The sequence below is a fragment of the Sorex fumeus genome, unplaced genomic scaffold (assembly GCF_029834395.1).
Source record: "Sorex fumeus unplaced genomic scaffold, SorFum_2.1 ptg000128l, whole genome shotgun sequence".
In the NCBI taxonomy this organism is placed as follows: Eukaryota; Metazoa; Chordata; class Mammalia; order Eulipotyphla; family Soricidae; genus Sorex; species Sorex fumeus.
Window position 1 is genome coordinate 12,342,467 of NW_026606185.1, and position 24,627 is coordinate 12,367,093.

A 24,627-nucleotide genomic window follows, 5' to 3' on the forward strand; every position below is an offset into this window, starting at 1 on the left:
GTACGACGCCCAAATCCCTGATGCCCCCCCCCCCCAAAAAGTAAAGTCTGAAGAGATATTTGTGGTCTACAGGTCCTTAAAGGCTTATAAGGACCTTTCTGGTTTATTAAGACACATTTTCTCCATGTGGACATAAAGACAGTGTGGTCTCCAAGTACTTGTCAGTTTATAAGGACTTTTGTGGTATCTAGTAATGTTTCTCAACCTTTTCTTTCCTTGTCTCCTTTGTAATCTTGTTCCCTATTGTGGGCCCTAGTTCTAGCAGTTAAATTCCCAGTCTCATGCCAAAGGCTCCTATTTCCTGGTTACATAATTTTTACTTGTGACCCTGTGAAATATCCTGAAAGTTTTCAAGGGATCGTATGGACCCTCCCTGAGATGTTTTGATCTATTTGAACCTGTGTGATGTATAGGGATGTTGGTGTCTATGGAACCTTGGAGTTTATAGTTATGAGCTTCAATACACAAGGTAAAAAGTTTGAATTTGCAGTTATATGAAAATAAATCGGGATTCTTCTGTCCTTTGAGCTTGCAGCACATATCCTAAAACAGTTTAGAAGTCTCTCAAGGAAGTAATGCTTTTCCTTCCCTTAAGAGAGGGGAAATGGGGGCTGGAGCAATAGTACAGCGGGTAGGGCATTTGCCTTGCACGCAGCTGAACTGGGTTCAATTCCAAGCATCCTATATGGTCCCCCAAGCACTGCAAGGAGTAATTCCTTAGTGTGTGAACCAGGAGTAACTCATGTGCATTGCTGGATGCGTGTGATCCAAAAAGCAAAAAAAAAAAAAAAAAAAGGGAAAATGGTCTCAAAATGTTCTCCCCCTTTCTGTTCATGTGGTGTTGGATTCTGCCAGACTCTCTGCATCCTTGGCCTCTTTTTGCGTCATAATAAAGTTCCTGTTGAAAGTTTTGCTCTCCCTATCATCTGCAACAAAGTATATATCTCTCTTATCATCAGAATGTTTTTATTTCTACAACTCATGTTTATTTTATCACTCTCAATGTCATTATTTTATCTTTCTAAAAATTATTTAAGAGGGATGAAGATGTTGTATGGTTAGGAGGATGTTTTTCTCAAATTTGGCTGATCTGGGTTCAATCTAAAATATCCCCTGAGCCCTAAGATTTCCTCTGAGCCCACTAGGAGTAATTCCTGTGGGGTGTGACACAGAAACCTAAAGCAAAACAAATAAGTATTTTAAAAACTGTTCTCTTTTTTAAGGATTTATATTTGAGGAGATAGAGGGTAGTACAGACGATATGACACCTGCCTTGCACACAGTCAACATGGGTTTAATCCTATGTGACACCCGAGCACTGATAGGTGTGGCCCCAAAACAATAACAGAAGATTCATGTTTGATAGACTTTATTGTATTTTACGTGACAAGGTTACAATAATGGTTAACTTTCTGGTGTTGATGCACAAAGATCCTGCTCACCCCCCACCACTGAAGTGCCCATGACCCTCCTCCCCAGCCATGCTGGTTGCCCTTGCTACCTTTCCCCATTATTTAATAAAAGCTATGGTTTGTGTATAAAGCATTACCTCTTTTAGCCCATCCTAGATGCTTGTAGTCTTCTGCTTTTTCCCCATATTACTTCCTGGCATCCTATTCATTCCCCTCACCACTTACTCCTAGAAATATCAGGTCTATACCCCAGTCTCCAATGTTTGCTATCAGTTGGTATTTTCCATACCCTTTTTTAACAAGCCTCTATCTTTAGAATACATAGAATGAGGGCCTGTTCCCCATGAAGAGTGACTGTGTCAGAAACACCCACACACACTGGACTTCCTACCAAAATTTCCCTTTCGGACCATCTGATAAGCTGAATATTACTCCTAGCCTACTAAACAAACCTCTATCTTTCTGCCTGTGTGCATAGATAGGCAACTGTGCACGATGGGTGTAGACATACACTCTTATGCAAAGCACAGGCCACTTTGTCCCAGCTTATGCCATCATTCATTTCCTGAATCAATCCTTCAGGCATCCTATACCTCATAATTCTCACCTGGTATTGTGGTGAGATTTAGGCAGAAGAACCCATTACATTTTAAATTAGGTGCTAATACATAGTGAATGCTTGAAAAACACAAATCATTATTAATAGCTCACATTTTTTAAATTATTCCTGATGCATAATATTTTGTAGCAGGTTTTATTTATTTTTTCATTAAAGGCTCAGTTTTACCATGAATGAAATCTTTTCTCAAAATTTGGCATGTCCAATTTCTGCAGAATAGAACCAATTATGTTTCTAACTCTCTCTCTCTCTCACTCTTTCTCACTTACTGAAAGCTCTGGAATTCTATGTCATTTTGATCCTGCTCAGAGAGATTATTGTCACAGCCAAGGTAAAGGAATTCATGGAGTAAAATTCAGGGGAAGCAGTCCATGATGCCTACCTGAACTAGTGGTCATGTCATGGGACCAGGTGGAATGTAGGATGAGGGAAAGGAACAAGTCTTTGGAGAATATTGAAGAATCCAGGTAACATGTTTTGGGGGATGTTGGCAATGTCAGCACTGGAGATAGCTAGGGTAGAAAACTAAGTCTGTGGGGGGCCAGAGAGATAGTATAGCTGTTAGGGTGTCTGCTTTACACAAGCCTATCCATGTTCGAGTCCGGAACCCCATGACCCAAGAACTTCCAGGGGTGATCACTGAGTGTAGCCCTAGGAGTAATCCCTGAGCACCTCCTAGTGTAGTACAAAAATAAACAAAACAAACTAACTCAATCTGTGTGTCAATTCTCATAGCAGAAATAAAATTTTTATTTTTATCTCATCCGTTTAACTAGGATTTACTGCATGCCATCCTTGGTCTGACCCTCTATGGATGCCATCATCTGGACTGATATTCCACCTGTCGCGGGTCAGGAAATGACTACTGCTGACAGATGAAGGCAGAAGTACAGGGAAGAAGTATGTTTTTCCCTCTCATGAACAGCAGGGGTTGCTGCAGGCCAGACTGAATTTCCTTTCCATGGTTTCAGGATTTGGGAGCAGATAAATATCATTAATGGAATCTCCTATAAAGGTTAACTTCCCATGTTAAATACATGTATAAATATTCCAAATTCATAAATATATTTTAAATAGAACCCAAGCAGGGCTAAGTATAGTTGAAAAAGTCTCCAATGAGGTTGAACAAATAGAAATGTCCTTGGAAATTAAGGAAGCATAATTTGGCTCCAACAAAAACAATCCTATACCCTAATTTCTTATAAAACAAACATAAAATGGGGCTTTGACGATAGTTTTATTCCAGTCAACTCCTCTTTTCCAGATGGGAGGCTTTAGGGCATGCCAAGACTTTTCTTGATGAAGTAGCCCACCAGACGCTGAGGCCGCTGCTGATACTCAAGCAATATCTCATGAGGGCTGCTGATCTGGTCCCCTTTGAGGCGATCCAGGAGGGTGACACATACCACAGCCGCTGAAAAGAGCAAAGGCCTCATCAAGATGCTCAATTTCTAGTGTCAGAGAATAGACTAAGAGTTATTTAGAAGAGCTGATATATAAGGTCATTTGTAGATGAAAAGAGAAAATTCTGCGAGACTCCTCCATCTTCATCCTGTCTTGTTCTCTCTTAATTTCCCCTTTCATTCGTTCCAAAAGAAATTTACCAAGAAAATTCCAAGACCACTGTTATGCCTTAAAATCCAGGATGATGGTGTCTGGGAACTCTGAATTTCCCATCCTAGACATTGAAGGATGACATACATCCATCCTTCAAGTGCCCAGTTCATAAATTCAAAGAGCTTGGAAAGCCAGGTTTGTTATAGATCTGACAGTAAATCCTGACCTAAACTGAAATGGGTTTTTTCCATCCTCTTTCTCACCCCATGTAGAGGCACCTAAACACATTTTCATTCAAAGTTGAAAAAGCTGGGCATATAGCTGCAATGATGTCAATCACTCAGAAATCACACAGAGACAGGCTGATCAGAAGGTAAAGACAGGTAGGATAGGGCTTTGAGGGAATGTTTGAAGAAAGTTGCATTGAATAAGGCTGATCCAGCATAAGAAAAAGGAGATGAAAGTTCTGCCGTGATCATATGCCAGCCTACCTCGGAGGCCACATGCTCTGCACATCGCAGCAAAGACTGAGGATTCCATCTCAATGTTTCTGACCCCAGCGCTATAGGCTGCCTGCAAATACTCCTGTTTGTCCTTCTCTGTGTAGCAGCAGAGAGCACCATCCAGACGACCTTGCCCTAAAAACACATGAGCATTTAAATATGCTCACCACATACACATGCTGAGCTCCACCAGTCTGCTCTTGATATGCACCCCACTGAGAAAGGTTCACATCATTTTCCCCAGGCCCTATCTGCTCTAGCCCAAGGGATCCAGTCATTGGAGAGAAGAGAGAGTAAAATGCCTCTTCAGCAGTTGACTCTGGTTTGATGGTTTGATCCCTAACACTCAATGGATTCCCAAGTATCACTGGGAACAGGTCTCAGCACTGCCCTGGTGTGATCCTAGAAGACCCTGAGCACCTTCAGGATAGTCCAGGTAATTCCTGGCACCACCAAAACCCAAGCAACACTGGTTCCTCAGATTGTCACATTGAACAACTGGTCCAGTTTTCCTAGAATTTTTAGGATGGACCACCAGGACCGCTTGAGCACCTTTTGAGACCCCCCCACCCAAAAAGCTCCACCCATTCATAAGTAACTTGGCAAAGTTATGAACATTGTTGAAACTTGAGCCAAGAGAACCCTAAAAACAAGTCTGTCACTGGAAGATGAAGTCCTCCTCTCACCTTCATAGAAGTCCAGCGTGCACATGGTGTTCCCCACAATGACGGGGAATTCATTAAGAAAGGCAGAGCACTCAACTAGCTCCCTCACAAGCTGCTCATCTAAGCTGGTGCTCCGAACTATCCGTTTCCCCAGGACTATCTGTTCAAACTCTGGCTTGAAGCAGGCATCCACAGCCTGCTGAGTGATGACCACAGAGCCAGGGTCTAGACCTAAAGGAAAAAGCACAAATTGCAATTACATACGTTTGGTGGGGAAGGCAGAACTAAGCACATGCATAAAAGAAAATAACCTGTTTTCTGCAAAAAAGTACTGTAGCACCCAAAATGCTCTTTAAAATATAGACTAGATAAGCAGTTGGAAAGCTATCTTAACTTGCTGAGTACATGTAAATCTAGCTTTGTTTTGCATATGGATCAGGGGTGCCTGGGCATTTGGACTCCTAAACACTTCCAGGAAGGTCTGAAAGGCTAGGGCTAGTGCCAGTGACCCTGAGTGCTACTGGGTTTGACCTCCAAACAAAACAAAAATTAGATAAGGAGTTGTTTTCTGCACCAATTTTTCCTGATAATAAGTGTTTTGAATAGTTTTGAAAGAAATAGAAAATTACAAACAATAGAGCAGAAGTTTCCAGGGCCATGCTCTTCTATGTGGAACATTACGATTTCTGGTAATTATATTTTTATCTGTCTGGACATGTAAGTTGACATAATAGCAACCACACAATAACCCTGGTGTTCCCAGCACTGTGTAGCCCGGCCTGAATATTGAATCATCTGACCTGCACAGCCACGCTGTTGTTTTGCCAATAGCGATCAGTGACTCTCAGGTCCCCAAAACATTGATTCCCCAAAAAAGTTAAGTTGAAGACTGAAACTTTTCAGAAAACTGAAGGATATATCTCTTAATTTTGTGTTCTATATTTTTACCCTTTTGTTATCTTTCAGTTTGTCTCATAAGGTGCTTCAAATACTTGCAAGAATAGGGAGGAGAAGAGACAAAGGACATGATAAGAAACAAAAGTAGAGTGATTAGAAAAAATAAAAATTGATTAGAGCAAACAAGAGAAAAACTTGCATACCAGTTTGAACCAAAAATGAATGAACTTCTGCAAAAATGTTGCTGCCTTTCTGTTACCTATTTAAATCTGTTGATTGGGAGAATGGACTGGAAAGCAGGGAAAAAAAAACGCGAAACAAGCTTTCTCTCTTCTTGTCTCCTGGTAATCAGCTTTACTTGGACAAAAAATAAATATGAAAGATTTGGGTGTTCCAGCTCACTATACAGTGGCCTGCTTCAGGGACTCTCTAGACCTGACTACCCAATAGCAACCGTGGGCAAATAACTCCTCTATCACACACCTATCCCTCCAGAGGTGCCAATACGGATGATGGTGACTCCAGAGCACCTAGCATGGTACAGCAGCTTGATGAGCTCATGCAACATGATGGCGATGGAAGGAATTCCCATTCCATGCTGTAATCAGAAAGAAAGACCACAGTTAAATTCGTCAGTGTCTTCATGGATTCTATGGTGTATTTTAAACTAAGAAGATTAAATTGAAATCACATTTTAAAACTTTTGAAACTTGGGAAATGGCAAACTTTGCACAAGGCTGTCATGCAGATGGCTCCATCTTGCCTACACATTCCACAGCACAGTTAAGCATCTGTGGAATCAGAGGCTCCCTGAAGAGCCACTATGACCAGGTACCAAATAGCCCAGTGGCAGTGGCAGTTGGAGGCCTGCGCCAATACTATCCCATACCATGCTGTTGGAAGTAGTTCTTTCTAAATTTCCTCCCTGCACTCACTTCTTCAGTCACACCAAGAGACTGATCCCTCCCAGGTTCTCTTGGCACTTCCATCACAGTTTTTCTGAACCTCACCAATTTCAGTGTCCTTCCAAGATCTAATCTCCACAATGCTCCTCCCAGACTCATTCAGCACTTCCAGCACTGCCCCATGGCAGAAATGCTTCTTTGCCAGAGTCTTAGACGCAGAAATTACTCCTATAAATTTTCTGGAACTAAATATCACCACACAGATGTCCTCTGATCCTCAGTCAACAGACAGATGAGGATACTCATCCAAGTGACAAGGATTTCATTAACTCTAAGTGATAGTTTATTTATATTTTTACCAAAAAAGAAAGCTAGAAATAAGACTTTATTTCTGAAGAGTAGCAGTGATTTATGTTCATTCTTGTCACAGATCAAAATGTACATGAAAGAAAATTTTGTGAGCGCCCTCTTGCTCCTCCATGTTTCTTTAATAATCTTGGTCTGTGTAGGAAACCATCTTATGTCTGTAATCTTCAATCCTCCCTGCAAGCACACAACTGTGTGTATCTGCATTATACCAATACTGTATGGTCTGTACCAGACAGAGATGTATGGGAAGACAAGGTCCTATGTATCAAGTGTCTCTGCAACCCTACCCAGCCCTTTTCCTAGCCTGATCTAGTATAATTGAAAGGGTCCAGAGTCTGCATGTGTTAGCAATACCTTGCAAAATATAAGGACTGAACCCACCAGCAAGAGGAATTACTCACACTGACAGACAGCACTGGTCCTGCTTTAAACATGGAATAGCGGTCAGTCCCCTCACAGATGTTGGGGTAGTCTGCACCTGGTTGGTCAAAGCCCAGCTCCGATGCCAAGTATCTGATGAAGCTTTGCATCCGGGAGGGGGTTCCCCCAACACACACAAACTGCAGAGAAAGAATAGAGTTCCCCACAAGCACACCATGACCACTGTATAGTCAGAGTTCTCAAAGTGAGGCCAACTGGAACATCAGCATTACCTAACAAATGCTCATCTTGATCCCACTTTGATCCCACATTGGAACTGCCATGTCTGAGAACCATTATTTAATAAGCATTTCTGGTGGCTCTATGTCTCAACATTTCAGAAATACAGAGTCCACCAATAGATTCCTCAAAATGCAGTAAAACCCAATCTTTGCTCTCTGAGAAGTTGATTCCAAGTTTTATTTCTGTCTGGTGTTTATGCATCTCACAAACAGCAGCTTCATACAAGAGGACTCTGAGTTTTGAATAAGGTGCTACAGGTTCATCTATTGTACAACCAGACCCCACAGATTATCTGTAAAATGAGTTTTTAACCCTATTTGATCTGGATCTCCAGGGTCAAAAAGTGACCCACTCATACAAAGATGTGGAGAGGGAGTATTGGGAAGAAGAGCTGCATTGTCAGGAAACAACTATTATCATGGGTGTATAACTCTCTAGAAAGTAAAAATTTTAATCTGTGAAGGACTATATACAAAAACTTTTCATTTTATTGTAAATAAGTAAAAGAAGCAAACACTTCATTGTCACTAAGTTTGATGGTAAAAAAAATGATTTCTCTATAAAATGAGAAGTTTTTGTAGCCTAGAAAAAATTATAAGTTAAACTTTAAAAATGGAAACAAAATATATTAATAACACAAAGAAAAATTTCCTATGGTTTAAAATCAAATACAAGAAAGGGTTCATGTGTTGGGGAGACAGTACAGGGAACTGAGTGCTTGCCTACGTGTGGATGACTCAGATTTGATCCCTGTGACATAGCATGTGGTCCCCTAACCACCACCAGAAGTGATCACTTGCTACAATCAGTAGCATGCCCTAAGCACCTCTAGGTATTTTACAAAAACACAAACAAAATAAAAAGTTTAGTGGTTATGGTCTTGTTATATAGTGATCTTATGTTAAAGCAATGATTTTTCTGATTTGATTTTTTGGCCCCAAGACTTCTAATCATTCGCTTTACCAGATAAAACTGCGTGGGTGGTCATGCGAGAGCACCAGCTATCCTGAGGGAAACTTTGGAGGGAACCAGCTACTAGATGGTTCAATTAGTCTTTCGCCAGGTCCGACAACTGATTTGCACATTAGGACCACTACCGACCTCCACCAAAGTTTCCTCTGGGATAGTTCATCATCTTTCTGGTCCTAACACGTGCTCTCCTGCTCCACCTCCCCAGAGAAGCAGGCAAGATGGGCTGGTGGTGTGCCCTTTATGAACTGAAGAGGCTTCAGGACCCCACCTCGGCCTGAAGTCACCCCCTGGAACCCCGAGCATCCTGAGGGATGATGGGAGTGGGGGAGGAAAGGGGACGGCTATATAGACAGTAAGAAGAGGCTGCTAAAATCTCAGAGATGGGAGGAATAGAGAAGTTACTGGAGCCCACTGGAGTAAATTGATGAACAATGGGATAACAGTAGTACAGTGACAGTAATGTGATTTTTAATCTTAAATGTTAATCTAGCTTTATCCGCCAGATTAAACATTTTATAAATCCTATAATAGGGCCGATCAGAACTGAGAAATTTAAGACTTGGGGGAAATAGCCTAGAAGATGCACTCGGCAAAATAAACTAGTGAAAGTATTTAAATGGTATCAATACACACGTGAAGTGATAAATAGCTCCCATATAATTAATTATACTTGCTCCCTAGAAAAGTATTTTATGTTGCTATTTCTTCTCTCTCGATGAATCAAGAAACACTAATTTTATGCTGTCTCAATCATCTAGCTTTATAGAAACTTGTTAGGACCATTACAGTTGAATCACAATAGTTTACTTCCACTCATATTCAAAAAGTAATAATTTTCCAAAAAGTAGTGATAATCATATAATTTCAAGAACCTTTCCTCTGCTACCACAAGATTTCTATAAGGAAGTATACCCTGTTGCCCATGAGGAAGTTTGTCTTAAGATAATCTTCAGAATTTTACCTTCACATCTCCAAACATTGCTGAGAGGTCATGGGTACCAGTACTGAGACCAAAATGGTAGAGAACATCTTCTTTCAATGTTGCCACATTTGGATTACAAAGTTGTACAAAGTTGTCCCTGTCACACACACACAAAAAAAAAGAAGCAGAATTTTTTCAGAATACCAGTGACTGCCATGTTCACAAAAGGATCCTTTGACTAGATGTGATAGAATAACATGCCCTAACACTGCAAAAGGTCCTTCTTCCCTGGTCTCAGTTATTTTCTACTTAAGGTGAATCAGAAAGAACAAAGAGAAGCACAACTACTTATTATATTATATATGTTATGTATAATACATATCATATAGTATATATATATAATTACTCTGTATTAATATAATATCCAGTACATAGAGAGAGTACAGTGGGTAAACTACTTGCATACAGCCAACTGGAATTTCATTCCTGGACTGAGTATAGTCCCCTGTAGTACCACCAGGAGTGAAACCTGAGCACCATTAGGTACTGTGAGGCAAAAATCACTGTATCACTGTATCACTGCCCTTCCATTGTTCATCAATTTGCTTGAGCGGGACCAGTAATATCTCCATTGTGAGACTTGTTGTTACTGTTTTTGGCATTTCAAATATGCCACAGGGAGCTTGCCAGGCTTTGCCATATGCAGGATACTTTCGGTATCTTGCCGGGCTCTCCAAGAGTAACAGAGGAATCGAATCCTGGTCAGCCACGTGCAAGGCAAACACCCTACCCACTGTGCTATCGTTCCAGCCAGAGGCAAAAATAAACAGACAAAAAGGAATAAAGTCAGTTGTGAGTAAACTCCTCAATTTAACTCATAAACTTGAAATTATTCTTAAAATGATCCGTTCACCACAGGAAACATAGGTGGAAAGAGGAGGTATAAGCAGCCTCTTAGTCTACCACCTACAGACCTCTCCAGTCTGTATGACTCTCATTTCCCTTTGTATTGTTTATACAGTATCAGTAAGAACAATGAGACTAAGCTTTGCCCTTTGCATTTATTTTCAATGTAGCTAATAAAAAGTTGTGTGGGTCACAATTTATTTCTGGTGGAGAGCAGACAAAGATCAGCAAGTTTTCTTTCATAAAACCCCCTTTATCCCCTTTGTGAAATAAAATGTCACAACTGCTCAACTGTGCTGTAATCCCATAAAAAGACTCACAGACAACATGAAAATTGTTGGTTTCCAATAAAACTTACTTATAAAAATTAATGTTTTGGGGTTGGGCAACCCATCCTCTCTCCCAACTCCGGAAGCCCCGACAGCCACTCCAACCTCTCCAGTCCCGGCCGTTTTGACTCACCCAAGCACCCTATCAATTCATAACTACATCTCTAAAGAGATGTAAGCTAAGCAGTTAAAATTCACGGACACACTTGTTCACCCTGTTGAAAACTCTAGGGATCCCTTGGCAGAGGGGCAGACTGAATACTCCCCATGCCAAAGTCCCAGCAGCCACACCCATACCCACCACTGTGGCCATGCCAAAGACTCAACTCCACCACTTCACTAATACTCTCTGCAGATGCAAAACTGCAAAAAAATTCCAGGATACCCTGGTTCCCCGGGTGAGAACTCTTTGGTCTCCTCGGAGTGGGTGCAGAAAGCCTATCTTCATGCCCCCTCTCCACTTCCAGAAGCTCTGACAGCCAGGACCACCTCCAACAGCCACCACCATGTGAACTCATTGGCCCAGACCATAGATCACCATAGATCTTGAAGTCTCTGGACTGCACAGCCACGTACATGGCCATGCAACACTTCCCAATTCCTCGATACTGACATTCCACAGAGTGGGAAAATAACATAGAAGTCAACTAAACTCAACAAACAAAAACAACACAGAAAGCTTAACTAGAAAAAGTTTAGTAAATCCTTAGACCAGGACTTATCCTGATGGTGAGAGGTAACAATTTTCACATTAAAAAAAAAATTGAATTTTAAATTTGATTTTAAAACTGGAACTTTGTTATCTAATCAGTCTCAACTTTAGACTCTAGTCTCATTTAAATAATATATATAAATAGATAAGTAAAATAAATTAATACAAATAAATATTCAACATCTGGAGTCTGATTTAAGTCCACCTTAATGACTCCTTCAATAACTACACCTCCGTATCTACACAGAAAGGAGATCCAACAGTAACGAGTCCTGCCAATGTCAAGGATAATGACATGAGCCCAGATCAGAGAAATTGATCTTTTGCTTCTTCCTTATAGAAGCAGAACCAAATCAGAACCTTCTGCTTCTTCCTTCTGAGCCTGATTTTTGGTGCAGTACTCAACAGATTATCTTTCTTCCCATCTAATTCCAAGAAAAAGATAAAGAAGACTCTAAAGGAATGGGCCTGGAAAGAGATAACAGGTATCAAATTCACAGGTATTCTGCCTTGTATTTACAGAAAAAGCTTTTATTAGACAAACATTTGAACATGCAAGCAGTCTAGGTAAATCATTCACATTAAAAAAAAACACAAGAAGCTTATCTATATGCCCAATACCATATACCATCACCCCATACACACCCTCACCCAAGGGCCCTGCCACAGCACCACCAGGAACAATACCCAAGTACTGCTTTTGTGTGGCCCAAAAATCAAAGGGGTAAAGGGAGAAATAAGACTGCATGGGCATAAGAATTTGAATTATCTTTGAATGACTTAAGGAAGAATGATTTACCTAGACTGCTTGCATGTTCAAATGTTTGTCTAATAAAAGCTTTTTCTGTAAATACAAGGCAGAATACCTGTGAATTTGATAAGCTGCTTTATTGTGAGTCTGATACTTAAAGGAGTGCCCTCTATCAGGAGGTACAACATTTGGAAATTTTATTGAATTTTTTAAAATCGAAGTGAAAATATGCATTTCCCCACCAAACCGATGTACTTTGAAACTTATCACACCAATTTCTTTCTTTGCTTTGGATGTAAAAATAGATTATTGTTTGTGAAGACTTGTTATCTATTAGTAATGGTTAAGTTATGACTAAAAATGAATACTAGAAGCCTAAAGTGAGTACTAGAAGCCTATTCCACACCAGTCACTTCAGGCCTAAGTAAGTCTAATACAGTTCTTGCCTTGAAAATGCTCAAAATCTTTTAAGAAAATGAATATAAGCAAAAACAATGGCAGTATTAATTACTGTGAGATAGATAAAGGGTGAAGCCTAAGGATAACATCTATATCAGCTTAAAACAGAAATCAATAATTATGTCTGACAACAAACCCAGCGACATGTAGTCTATTAGGCTTTTGTTGCACACTCATTCATTCAGCTATAACTGTTTTTTTTTCTTTTTGGGTCACACCCGGCGATGCTCAGGGGTTACTCCTGGCTCATGCACTCAGGAATTGCTCCTGGCGGTGCTCAGGGGACCATATGGGGTGCTGGGAATCGAACCTGTGTCAGCCATGTTGGCTGCGTGCAAGGCAAATGCCCTACCCACTGTGCTATCATTCCAGCCCCCCGTCATTCAGCTATAACTGTTTTTATACTAAATCTACAAGGCAGAGTTAAGAACTTTTTTATGGCCCTTAAGGTGAAATTCTTTGGTCTCTGGTTTTTGACAGGATTCTGTTTGTTTGTTTATGAGGATGTGCATGATTCCTCATAAGAGACATAAAATTGAGAAGGGACACTTTTCTCCAGGAAAGGACAAGACAGGGTACCTAGAGTACTTGTTACATATAACTCATCAGAAATGAATCAGTAAATGCAGTAAATATTAGGAAGCAAAACCTTATGTAGAAGAGTTTGATTGCAAGCCTGGTTTGTTTATGGAAGTTGCAATAGGCAGTCGAGGAGGTCCTTAGGAAAGGCTGAGTTCAACTCAACATTCGGAAACTCCTCATAGCACACACTTCATTCAGAACAGGAATGAGGAGTCTTGAACTCAAGTGCCTGGAGTCAATGGAAAGGAATCCTCTAAGGGCTGAAAATTAATGCAACAACAATAAAAATATCAACCCAACCTGTTCAACTCAATTCGGGTCAAAATAAGCATACCTGTGGAATAAAATATTTTAAGCTGTATAATCTCCAGGCAGCTAAGGAAAGCCCTGACGGCTCTCCCTCTCGCTGCCTGGGTTTGGTGGACTAGGGTAGCTCCCCCACCTGGGGCGACACAGGCCATGGGTGGATGAAGGAGGAAGCGAGGAACAAACTGGTTGATGATCAGGTGCCATTTATTCCATTCTCCCTATGCTCCTGTTCCAGTCTCACTAAGCTCCCCATTCCAGTCTGACATTGCTCCTCATTCCCATCTCCTCCTGTCTCTCCTGCTCATCTCTCCACGCTCCATCTGGCAGCCTGGTCTCTCTCTCCACGCACCTGCTCCTGCATTCTTCCTCTACATTCTTCTCCCTCTGTCCCCCTTGCTAGTCTCTCTGTGCTCCATCTTGCTGCCCTGGTCTTCTCTCTCTGTCTCTCTCCAACTCCCCAGCATTGGGGGTAGTCACCACACCCTGTCTGGCAGCAAAATCAACGTATCAAAAGGCCTTCTTCTGCTCCAAGGCAAAATACTACTTAGGGGTGTTTCTGCTCTCCTTAGTCCAATAACATAATTAACATCTTAGTTCTACTTCTTAATACTAGTTATTTTGTATGGACACAGTAAGAGATACAATGAGCTTGTAGAATGGCTTTCCTGGGGACATCTTGCCACAGACTCAGATTACAGTGCTCAGCCCAGATTAATCATTCCTACCCCTAGCAGGGTCCAGACATTACTGGGCTCGCTTGAGCAAATCGATGAACAACGGGAGGACAGTGCTACAGTGCTACCCCTAGCAGGGTCCAAATCTAGTTATTGCTTTTTGGATCATGACAGCATTTGTCCATGACCATGCTCTTAACTTATAGTTAAGATTATGGCACGTTAGCCAGGCCCATTTCGATGCCAGGGTAGAACAGCTTTCCCTGGGTCTATCCAGTCCCTCATCACAATCCTGCTTTTGGGGTGCTAGAAAGTAAAGGCAACTAAGCCTTAGGTCTGGAGAACAGATGCCCCAGAGGTAATATTATCTGGAGTCAATTAACTCCCAAGTTATAAAAGCATAGCATTAACTGTCTTCTTGTGTCCATACAAAAAGAACATTGCTCTAAATTAACTATGCAAAGGACTTAAGGAGAAGAGAAAAATAATATTTACAAGTCAACAGAGCACAAAGAAAGAAGTTACAAGTAAACATGGAGGAAGGGAGCACTTTAATGGGAGTAACCCAATAGACCTAAGCTCCCTGCCGGAAGGCTGAAAGGACAAATCAATTTTATCTTACATTAAATGAGTTTACTTCTTAATTTTAGAACCAGAGAGATAGTTCAAAGGGCTAGATTTGAGACACATGCATTACAGCCTGCATTGATTATGGTCCCCCTAGCAGTGTCAGGAGCAACTGACTAGGAGAGTTCCCTTTGAGTACAGGGGGTGGCCCCAAAACAAGCAACAAATCTAAACGATTTCAGAATTTCATAACAGCAACTAAGTGAGGAAATCTGAGTGGAAGAAGTTCAGAAGTAAACATAACTTTCAATGTTGAATAGTCAGAAAAATAAGTTGCATTTTGGACACTGGTAACATTGCCACTGTAAAATTCAGAGGAGAGTAACAAATGCAGAATGATTTCTCTCACATATGTAATATAAGGAAATGGAGCATAGGAATAAAAAAAATGGCCCATGGCAAAAGAATATGAGAAATGACTTTACTGAGCCCACAGTACTGATGTAAGGACTCAGGAGGTGTCATAGGTACTACAGTGATGTGTGTAGTGTTGTCTGCTTAAAACTTTATCACTAACAGCATTGCAAACCACAATCAAAGTACCTAAGTAAAAATAGAAAATAATTAAAATGTAAAAATGGACTTATGAAAGAAAAGAGAGATTTCCATTTGGAATTAAGATCTGTATGTGCAATTACCATGAGAGTATTCGAAAGTCATAGAATTCCTAAGAAGCCTCCAAGGAAAAAACTGAGGAAGGAATCCTCATGTCTGAGCTCCAAGGGAAGACTCCCAGGGAGTCATGTGTGACTATGTATCTTATCATAGCAAGACTGGGAGCTATGATAAGACTGAATGAATCTACAGGTAAACCCAGCAGAGACCGCAGACAATTTGGTGGTGAGAATAATAGAAAAATTAGTGGATTTAAAGTTCATTTAGGGCTTATAATTAAGACATCTTATTTTTACAACAATGCTAACATAGAGGTTAAAGGAAAGAATGTAGAGTTATGAATAACTGCATCAAAATAGGTAAAGATACAGAATTAAAGATCTGGGATGAAATCAAGAGAAATGTGGTAGAAGAGTAACCAAATATAAGCTAAATCCCACCAGACACAGACCTAAGGCAATGAGGCTTGGTCTCTGAGACAGTGGATCCCAAGAGCAAAGGCTTAGCATTAGCTGTGGAGTTATTTATCCATTTCATTCATGAGCCTACCAAGCCTCCATGCTTCAGTCTCTGTTATGAGAACCAAATGTATTTGTAAACACTAGTTTTTATAAAATAGTGTGGCACAAAAGAAGCACAGTAGACCCAAACCAACCAAGATGGCACACAGTTCAGAGGTATGGATACTTACTTGTGATGACCGCCAAGGTCCATTTTAGTTCCTGTGGAAACTATTCTCTCAACAAAGGCAGGGCCCTAGGAAAAAGTAACACAGAAGACTGAGTCCCTCCAATACTAACCCAGGTCACCATGACAATGAGTCCATACTTATCTGCATAAGGATAATACATCAAAAGTGTAATTTCATTTTTCAGTAGAAACCTACCTTCAATTCCTTTCCTTTCCTAAGAATGTCTTAAGCTTACAGATAAAGCCTGTTTCTTCACCTTTTATAATGTTAAATATCCTCTTTCAGTCAAACATATCAGGGAAGAGGGAGGATCAGGACTAAAGCACAAATTCCTAAGGACTTGATTTGACATCATTTCAAAGCCAGTGTAAGAAGAAATCACATGACATACCACAGTGATTTCTTTTTACTTCAGCATGGTAATCAGAAAAGTGACCTAAGATCATGCACCTATGACAGTAGTCAACCCCAGTCCATCTGGGAGGTAAACTTCATTAACAAAATCATAATCCAGAGCACCTGATACCTAAAGCATCCCAGTTACCCTAACAACTTGCAGAAAGGAAATGGTCTCACTTTAGAGACTGAACAGTGAAACCAGACTTACTCATTGCCTCAGAGATATGAAATAAGTGAATCTGGAACATACACATTTCTCCTAGTACAGATTCTCCACTTTGAATTTCATCATCCACTTATCAATTTTTTGATAAATGGATGATGAAATCCACTTTTAGCACTTCGGCAAAAAGGCCAAAGGTGCATATTTTAGAAATTTCTATCATTAAGATAATTAATATACTGATCATTTTTAGTGAATTCTGAAAACCAGAGAAAACAGTTGGGAGCAGAGGAGGAAAAAAATTTGTGCAGCAGTGGTTAACATATTTACTTTTGGATTGTTTTCCTCGGCATTTACACCCCCTCCCTCAGTTTATAGAGTGTCAGCCTTTCCTATTGTGGCTAAAGGAAGATGAGGAAGGAAATGACTATTTCAAAAGATTCTGCCCTTTAAACCACCAGGAGCCACAGGTCAAACATGTGAAGAGGAAGAACAGGTCAGAAGAGCAGTAGCTCCCTTCTGTATGTAATACCGTGAATAAATGTGTATTTGGTCTTTGATCTCATTTCAGCACAAGGAAGCTAGAATCATTACATTTTCCTCGATTACATTTTCTCTTTCTCATACTGATGAGTTGAGTTCTGGATCTTACCTGAGGAAGGGCCTGGTTGCCAGGAATTCCAGTCATGTGATCAGAGGTTCGAAAGTTTCAATTCTACCCCTAACTTCTGGGGAATGCTAAAGGGATGGAGGTTAAAATAATGGCCAATTTCTAAGAGTGAGCTTTTATCAGCAGTATCCAGCAAAGGGTAGAGTTGGGTAAAAGTTTGTTGCTGTTGTTGTTGTTGTTGTTTTGCTGGCGGTGGGGTGGGGGCGATTGCATGAGAATATCCATGTGGGCTTTCATCTCTTTTAGCCATGCCATTTCTTGGGGTGAAGGTTGGGTGTATGTATCTATTGGAAGTCCCAATATGAATTATCAGAACAGTAATTCATACTTAGGTTGGGTGTGTTTTTCAGCTAGGCTACTGCCCTTGTCAAATTTGGGGTTGGACCATCGCCATTATCGTGGCCACTTTCCACATGCTCCGATGAGCCCCATCCATGAGTGAATCTATTCCTGAACATCTCATAGTTTACACCACTAATAAACCAAGACTAGCTCACCCCATTTGATGGGGCTTAAAGTATAAGGCAACGAATCTTAGGGGGAAATATATTTATACAAATATAGATATAAGCATTCAAAGGCTCAACCTTTTTTTGCTTTTTGGGTCACACCCGGCGGTGCTCAGGGGTCTGGCTCATGCAGTCAGAAATTGCTCCTGGCGGTGCTCAGGGGACCATATGGGGTGCTGGGTATCGAACTTGTGTCAGTCATGTTGGCTCCGTGCAAGGCAAACGCCTTACCCGCTGTGCTATCACTCCAGCCCCCAAAGACTCAACCTTTAACATGTTACTAATCTTTTATAGAAGGACTTAATGGCTCCTGGGTGAAATACAATAAACTTCACACACTTTCCTCTAGGAAACCTTTTGTGGATCATTTTTAGATTATTCATAACACTGTAGTACTGCAACACTGTCCTCCAGTTGTTCATTGATTTGCTCGAGGGGCCACCAGTAACGTCTCCATTGTGAGACTTGTTGTTACTGTTTTTGGCATATCTAATATGCCACGGTGAGCTTGCCAGGATCTGCTGTGCAGGAGGGATACTCTTGGTAGCTTGTCGGGCTCTCCGAGAAGGATAGAGGAATCGAACCTGGGTCGGTCGCATGCAAGGCAAACGCCCTACCCACTGTGCTACCGCTCCAGCAACAAGCAATACAAAATAAATTATTTCAGTTCTGCTTTGGGAACAGGGCTTGGGGTTCAGAACAAAATATCCAAAATACAGTGGTGGGAAGATGTAATGGTGGTGGGATTGGTATTTGAATATTTAATGTAATCAAATATTGTGAACAACTTTACAAAAGTCAAATAAAATTTAAAAACAATTGAGGTCAGACAGAGTCATGGTTCCAGGCACTATAGTTTCCTGCTGGGCAGTCAGACTTGCCCAGTTAAAGCCATCTGTGCTCAGAACAACCTCCCTCTGATGCGTGCTGAAAGTAGTCTATAGACTGAACACAATGGCCACTCAATACCTCTATTGCAAACCACAACACCCAAAAGGAGAAAGAGAACAAAAGGGAATGCCCTGTCACAGAGGCATGGTGGGGTGGTGGAGGGGCCGGGGGTAGAAGGGGATGGTGGGAGGGATACTGGGATCATTGGTGGAGAATGGGCACTGGTGGAGGGATGGGTATTTGATCATTGTATGACTGAAACACAAGCATGAAAGTTTGTAAGTCTGTAAATGTACCTCACAGTGATTCACTAATAAAAAAATTTTAAAAAAATAAACGAAGAAGAACCTCCCTCTAAGCTATCATTAAGATAATTAATATCATTTTTTCCTTTAGTGGTAAGCAATTGATGGGTGGAAGCTTGAAAGAAAAAAATGAACCTTCCTTAGGCGCAGCAATGGAATCAGAGAGTGTTTCCTGTACGGATAGCAGAGGAAACATAGACTACAGAAAATATATTCCAGAAAAGAAGCAGGTAACTAAGAAAACATCTCTTCTGGTATTTCTCTGTAAGCCCAAAAACTCTCCTTATCTCCGAACCAGGAAAAAAAGAACACTGCTCTATCCAATCCTTACCCTCTGCTTCCACAGACCTTAGACTATACCTCAAGTCTGCTCTAGTACTGCTTCAACTCTTCTATGTCACTATACAAGAATCTGTAGGCCGTGAGCATCCCCTACCACTTACCACTATCTAGTTTCCCTTGTCCTGCACTCAGTGAATCTTAATTGACCCAACTTCTTACAGAGAAAACTGCACATTTTTTTCAATTTGTAAATCAGAAAGTTCCCTGTAAATAAAATATGTGTCTAGGTCATGTGATCACATTTTGAGATATGCTTGGGAAGTCCTGATATTAATTATCATAACAGCATTTCATACTCAGAATAATCTGGGTGTGGAGATTAAATTATATGGTCCCCCCACCCACCTATTGAAAGGTCAAAGACCAAAGCAATATCTTACCTTTTCATGCACTTCCCCTTAGGCCAGCATGAGAAAGGGTGGGAATTTAATGCAAATGTGCACTTGTGGGTAGGTCAACTACTCACCTAAACCAGATCCTCTTCCAGAGGTAATGCTGGGAGCAGGTATTCACTCCCTAAATGAGACTCAGATGGTGATTCAGAATGAAGTAATAGAATTCAGAAACAAGATTATGCTGTAATATCAAAACAAGTTGTCAAGTTTTAATAAAAAGAGACTTCAGTGAAATACTTTTTACACATTACAAAGAAAACAGGAAAAGGGTCTAGTGAATACTGTAGTCCTTTCAATACTGAGGTCAAAGTCTGGAAACTTAGTCCTCAGTATTCATGACCCACTGTCATATAGGGCTCACAGTGGCTTATTCGATTTAAGGGAAAAGGCCCCTTCACAATGCTTTTCAGCCTCAGTGAGCTGCAGATTCCAGAAAAAAGCCTGACTTATGTTTTCTGAGTAAATGGATACAGGAATTTTTATGCAAGCCCTAATGCAATGTAACTAGGACAGTTCAACCATAGGAAAAGTCATCCGTAGAATTTAGAGAACACTTCCAATAGTTGTTTTAAAAATTATGGACTGGTTTAAATTATATATTCTCAATATTTTCCTTCATAAATGTATTTTGTAAGAACAACAAAATGGACTTCCACCTTTGACATTATCTCAGCTCAAACTCCAATGCAGCATCCACTTTTTGTTTAGCTAAGAAACGCCAACTTATCAACCCAGCCCACTGAGATATTGTTCATTCAGGAAAAAAAAGGAGAAAAGCTGAAAGTTTCACTTTCATTAACTACTTAGGAAAGCAGAAAGTTTCACTTTCCTAGATTTATTGAGGGAGTATAAGAAAGCTGTAACTTTCACTTTCTGTTACATATTTATTTAGATTTAAATATTTTTTTGTTTCAATACAGCATCAATATTCACAAATTCTACCTGTTGAGTTTTAGATTATGATGTCTCAATTTTCATCTTACCACCAGCCACTCCCCCAGCATCCTCGGGTCCCCTCCCATCCCACCTCAAATCTACCATCCTCACAGGTACATTTTTAAGTTTGCTATAATATGGATCTTATGTTGATAAATTTATGTTGATTTTACAATCAATAATATCAACAAAAAGTCCACTCAAGCAAAAGCTAGGAAAAGAAAAAAACAATAACTTACCCTTTAAATTAAAGTGTCTTTTCAATGCTTATGGTGTTAGAAGTCCTGGAATTGAGAATACAGTTGGTGCACAATAAACCATTACTGAGTTAGTGTGTAATCATAAGACTTTCTCAGAGGGAAAACTGAAGGTTCAATTTGTTCTCTGAAGAAACTGGACTGGGAAATAATGGAAAATTGTTTGATTGGGTCCTATGCTGATGACTAGTAAGATTAAAAAGTCAACCAGAATAAAGTGGGCAACCCAGAAGAGTCAGTAAAACAGGAAAACCTATATTAAGGCAATATATTCAGGTAGCCCATACATTGATGAGTTTTAAGTCCAGGTCATAATAATAAATGGAACCAAATTTGTTTTTTAACACAGAAGACATCATCAGCAAGAGGAGTGTGCAGTATGGGATCTGAACCCAAAGAGATCACAGTCAAGAAAATGTGATCCAACATTTAATTCCAGAAGGGAAAACAGGTGGGCCTGATGAGTTTCCCTTGCTAGGATTTTTCAGGTCCATGGACTACTTACCTCATACAAGAATTGTAAAAGGGCCATAAAAATCATAGTTGCAACACAAAATTTGTAACTGCAAAGTTCTTCTTTTGAGCTGCCCTCAGAAAACGTGATGTCAATATTTTATGTTTAAAACATTTGTTGAATATTGACTCAGTGTGCTTGACTACATATAAACGCTACAGAATAATTGTCTCAAAAATATAGCTTCCCTCCCTTCCAAAGGGATAGGGGAACTCCAAGTGATCCCAACACCACCTTCCCTCTGGGTTCAAAAAGTCAGTCTGTCCTGCGAGAGCTTCATCTGTGTCTGGCCTCAAGCTACCTACTTTACAAGTGGATTCTAGACCAGAGCCCATTACATAGACATGTGAGGAGGAGCTGGGGACACAGGAAAGAAACTGGAAATAGAGAAACAGGGGACCAGGAGAGAATTTGGCTTCAGGTAGGCTGAAGGAAGTGCGTCCTGCTCCTCTTGGCAACCCTCCGGGCACCACTCCTTGCTCACCTTCCTACCCCAGCACATCCTGGCAAAGAAGCCAGAGAGAGAGAGAGAGAGAGAGAGAGAGAGAGACCCTAGTCCTGGGGATTGATGCACCACTCCCTGCTCACCTTCCTATCACCTTCCTACCCCAGTACATCCTGGCAAAGAACCCTTACACACACACACACACACACACACACACACACACACACACACACACACACACACCCCTAGTTCTGGAGATAGCTGGCCCAGGCACTCTCCAGTCGGCACTTCCCCTTTTCGGGGTGAGAGCCTTCCCAGCGCACTCTATCCACCCCTTGCTGTACTTTTCTAGGAAACCTGCCTGCCCTTCTCCTCCAGTCCTCTCCTCTGCCCTCTAGGATTCACAACACAGAAGGCAGTTCTGTACCCACAGGGGTTCCCTTGCCTGCAGTCCAGAGAGCAGCGCGCCGGCTGCAACCGCTCCCCAGAGCTGGGACCTACTGCAATGCTGGGCGCTGTCCTGGCACGGGACTGCTGGGCACGAAGGCTGAGCACGTCTCTGGAGCACGCCAGACCTCAAGCTGCGAACTCGACCTTCTCCAGGCGGTAATGCCTAGCCAGCTGATTTCTCTCGTTCAAAGTCTCCAAGAGCCACTCAGGGAGTGAGGGGGGCGGGGGGAAGTGAAGGTGTCGCCAATCACCTCCTGGCCCTGGCCCAGCCAGTCGGGTCCAGGGCTGCGACCCTTGCTCCGCCCCCACTTCCCGAACTCCTGGACACCCAGCCAGTCCTGGAGGCCCTCCAGGCACCTACGCCCTACTGTTATTTCCTCCTTTAGAACGGATGAGCAGTGACAAATGACTCAGAGACCACTTGTTCCATGGTTGGAACGCATATCCGTACCCATTATCTTCCTCTTGACAGACAAGGAGACTTGACTGAAAGATGCTCTGATGATCTAGGCCTCTGGGCTAGCACAGGAGCATGAAAGGGAAGAGCTGCATCCTTTATTTTCTTTATATTCAGAAAAACAATGCAGTCAGAACTGGTCATGCCAATGGTGTTCTCCTTAAACACTTCTGTCTTAATTTCTTTTGGGGCATGTGTTTCCTGGAGTTCTCCCAGCTCGAGGAGTTAAAAGTGGTGAGTCATACACGCAGGGGTGAGTCATTCACCCTGGGAACCAAAGAACAGCCATTCGTCAGGAGCCCTGTGGGCTGCCTCTACTGTTCTGCGGTACTGCCAGACAAGACAAAGCCTGGAAGCTCCAGGCCCGAAAATTTTGGTTATGAAGCACAGTGACTGGTAATCTCTAGAAGACTGAGAACCCTCTGCGAGATTAAATGATGAAGGTTTATTTGTCAAGCTAAAACCTTGTGGATGTGACAGACTGGAAACACAGCGCGGGAGACTCTTCTAAACTACTCTTCTAAACTAAACCGGAAGCGCAAGCCTTGGTTACAGACAGGGAGAAAAGTGGCCCTGGAAATGTAGATTCCCAAAAGTCGCTGTGTCTGGAACCCAAATCAGCCTTTGAAACACAGGACTAGTCTGAGGAGTCTAGGAAGCCTTTGAGACACAGAATTCCAAGCTTAAAGCATAGTTTGGACTCTATGGACAGAGAAAGTCCAATGCATAAACAGACTGTAAGAATACCAACAGTTCCAACCTACTCCCCTTGACAACACTTTCACAGGAGCTGAGTAATTTGGGGAAAAGCACACGAAAATTAAATTTGCAGAGCCCAAGAAGCACATTTCTGTATTCTGGGGTTCGTTTATATCTCTGATCAAGATGTGTAACTCCTTTATTTTACGGCTCACTCTCCTTGTTGGGGTTTGCCCATCTCTCTATTTCTGGATGTGTACTGTCTCAACTCTGGAGAAGCGTGTGTTCTCTCCTGAGCACGTAACTATCATTCTCTTTCATCATATTTCCCAGATAAACTTTTCTTATTTCACTATTCATTTCATTCCTAAAAAAATATTTTAAGGGTACATGACAGAAAAACCTGAACAGATGTCAGGACTGATTTGCTCTGTAAAGAGCAAATTTCTTATTCCAGCGTGGGCATGGCTCCCTAAGAAAACAGAGAATGGGGTTAATGTCTATATTTTGAAGATCATGAGGGGCCTAAGCAACTGGTTGGTGGAGCTAGTGGCTTTCTGCACTCTGAAGAATGCTCAGAGAAGACTGTATCATCCTAACACGACTCAGACTTTCTGGGTAACTGAAGTGGGTAAAGAGCAATGGGTAAATAGATGGCTGATAGACTCCTTTCTCAAGGCTACTACATCTTTTTACCATATTTCTCACATGTCACCTATCACACCACCAATGGACCACCTATAGGTAGAAAAGTTGAGGATGTACAAATAACCAGGGGTTCCTTGGTCTCCATAAGAGAATAATCTACTCTGAGGGGCCTTAACAGTATCAATCACCTTCAAAGGCTAGGCCACACCAAACAATAACACTCAGACCTGTGGATCAGGTAGAAACCAGTAACTAATTCCAATCTTCTGGAAATACTCCCGAGGCCAAGAACAGCTCCTATCAGGAAGTCAAGAATAATACAGTGGGTCACAGCCAACATGTAAATTATTAATGAGATATATAAAAGGAGAATAGTATATTCTGATGCAGTGGGAGGGCTGGTGCCTG

At 41.3% G+C, this 24,627-nt stretch overlaps 1 protein-coding gene across 2 annotated transcripts; it reads right to left on the reverse strand.

Annotated features, from left to right (window-relative positions):
* Nucleotides 1-1,385: 1,385 nt before the first annotated feature.
* Nucleotides 1,386-22,590, reverse strand: UPP1 (uridine phosphorylase 1). 2 transcript variants are annotated; one of them, XM_056138210.1, is made up of 10 exons: nucleotides 22,467-22,590; nucleotides 20,989-21,033; nucleotides 19,885-19,994; nucleotides 16,140-16,204; nucleotides 9,524-9,641; nucleotides 7,329-7,487; nucleotides 6,137-6,251; nucleotides 4,778-4,987; nucleotides 4,080-4,226; nucleotides 1,386-3,445 (listed from the first exon to the last, which is right to left on the reverse strand). In XM_056138210.1, the coding sequence occupies exons 4-10, from the start codon at nucleotides 16,160-16,162 to the stop codon at nucleotides 3,306-3,308; spliced, it is 912 nt and encodes a 303-aa protein (XP_055994185.1). In that variant the 5' UTR covers nucleotides 16,163-16,204; nucleotides 19,885-19,994; nucleotides 20,989-21,033; nucleotides 22,467-22,590; the 3' UTR covers nucleotides 1,386-3,305. The 2 variants fall into 2 exon arrangements, with proteins under 2 accessions (XP_055994185.1, XP_055994186.1); XM_056138211.1 differs by having other exon boundaries at nucleotides 20,989-21,147.
* Nucleotides 22,591-24,627: the final 2,037 nt, after the last annotated feature.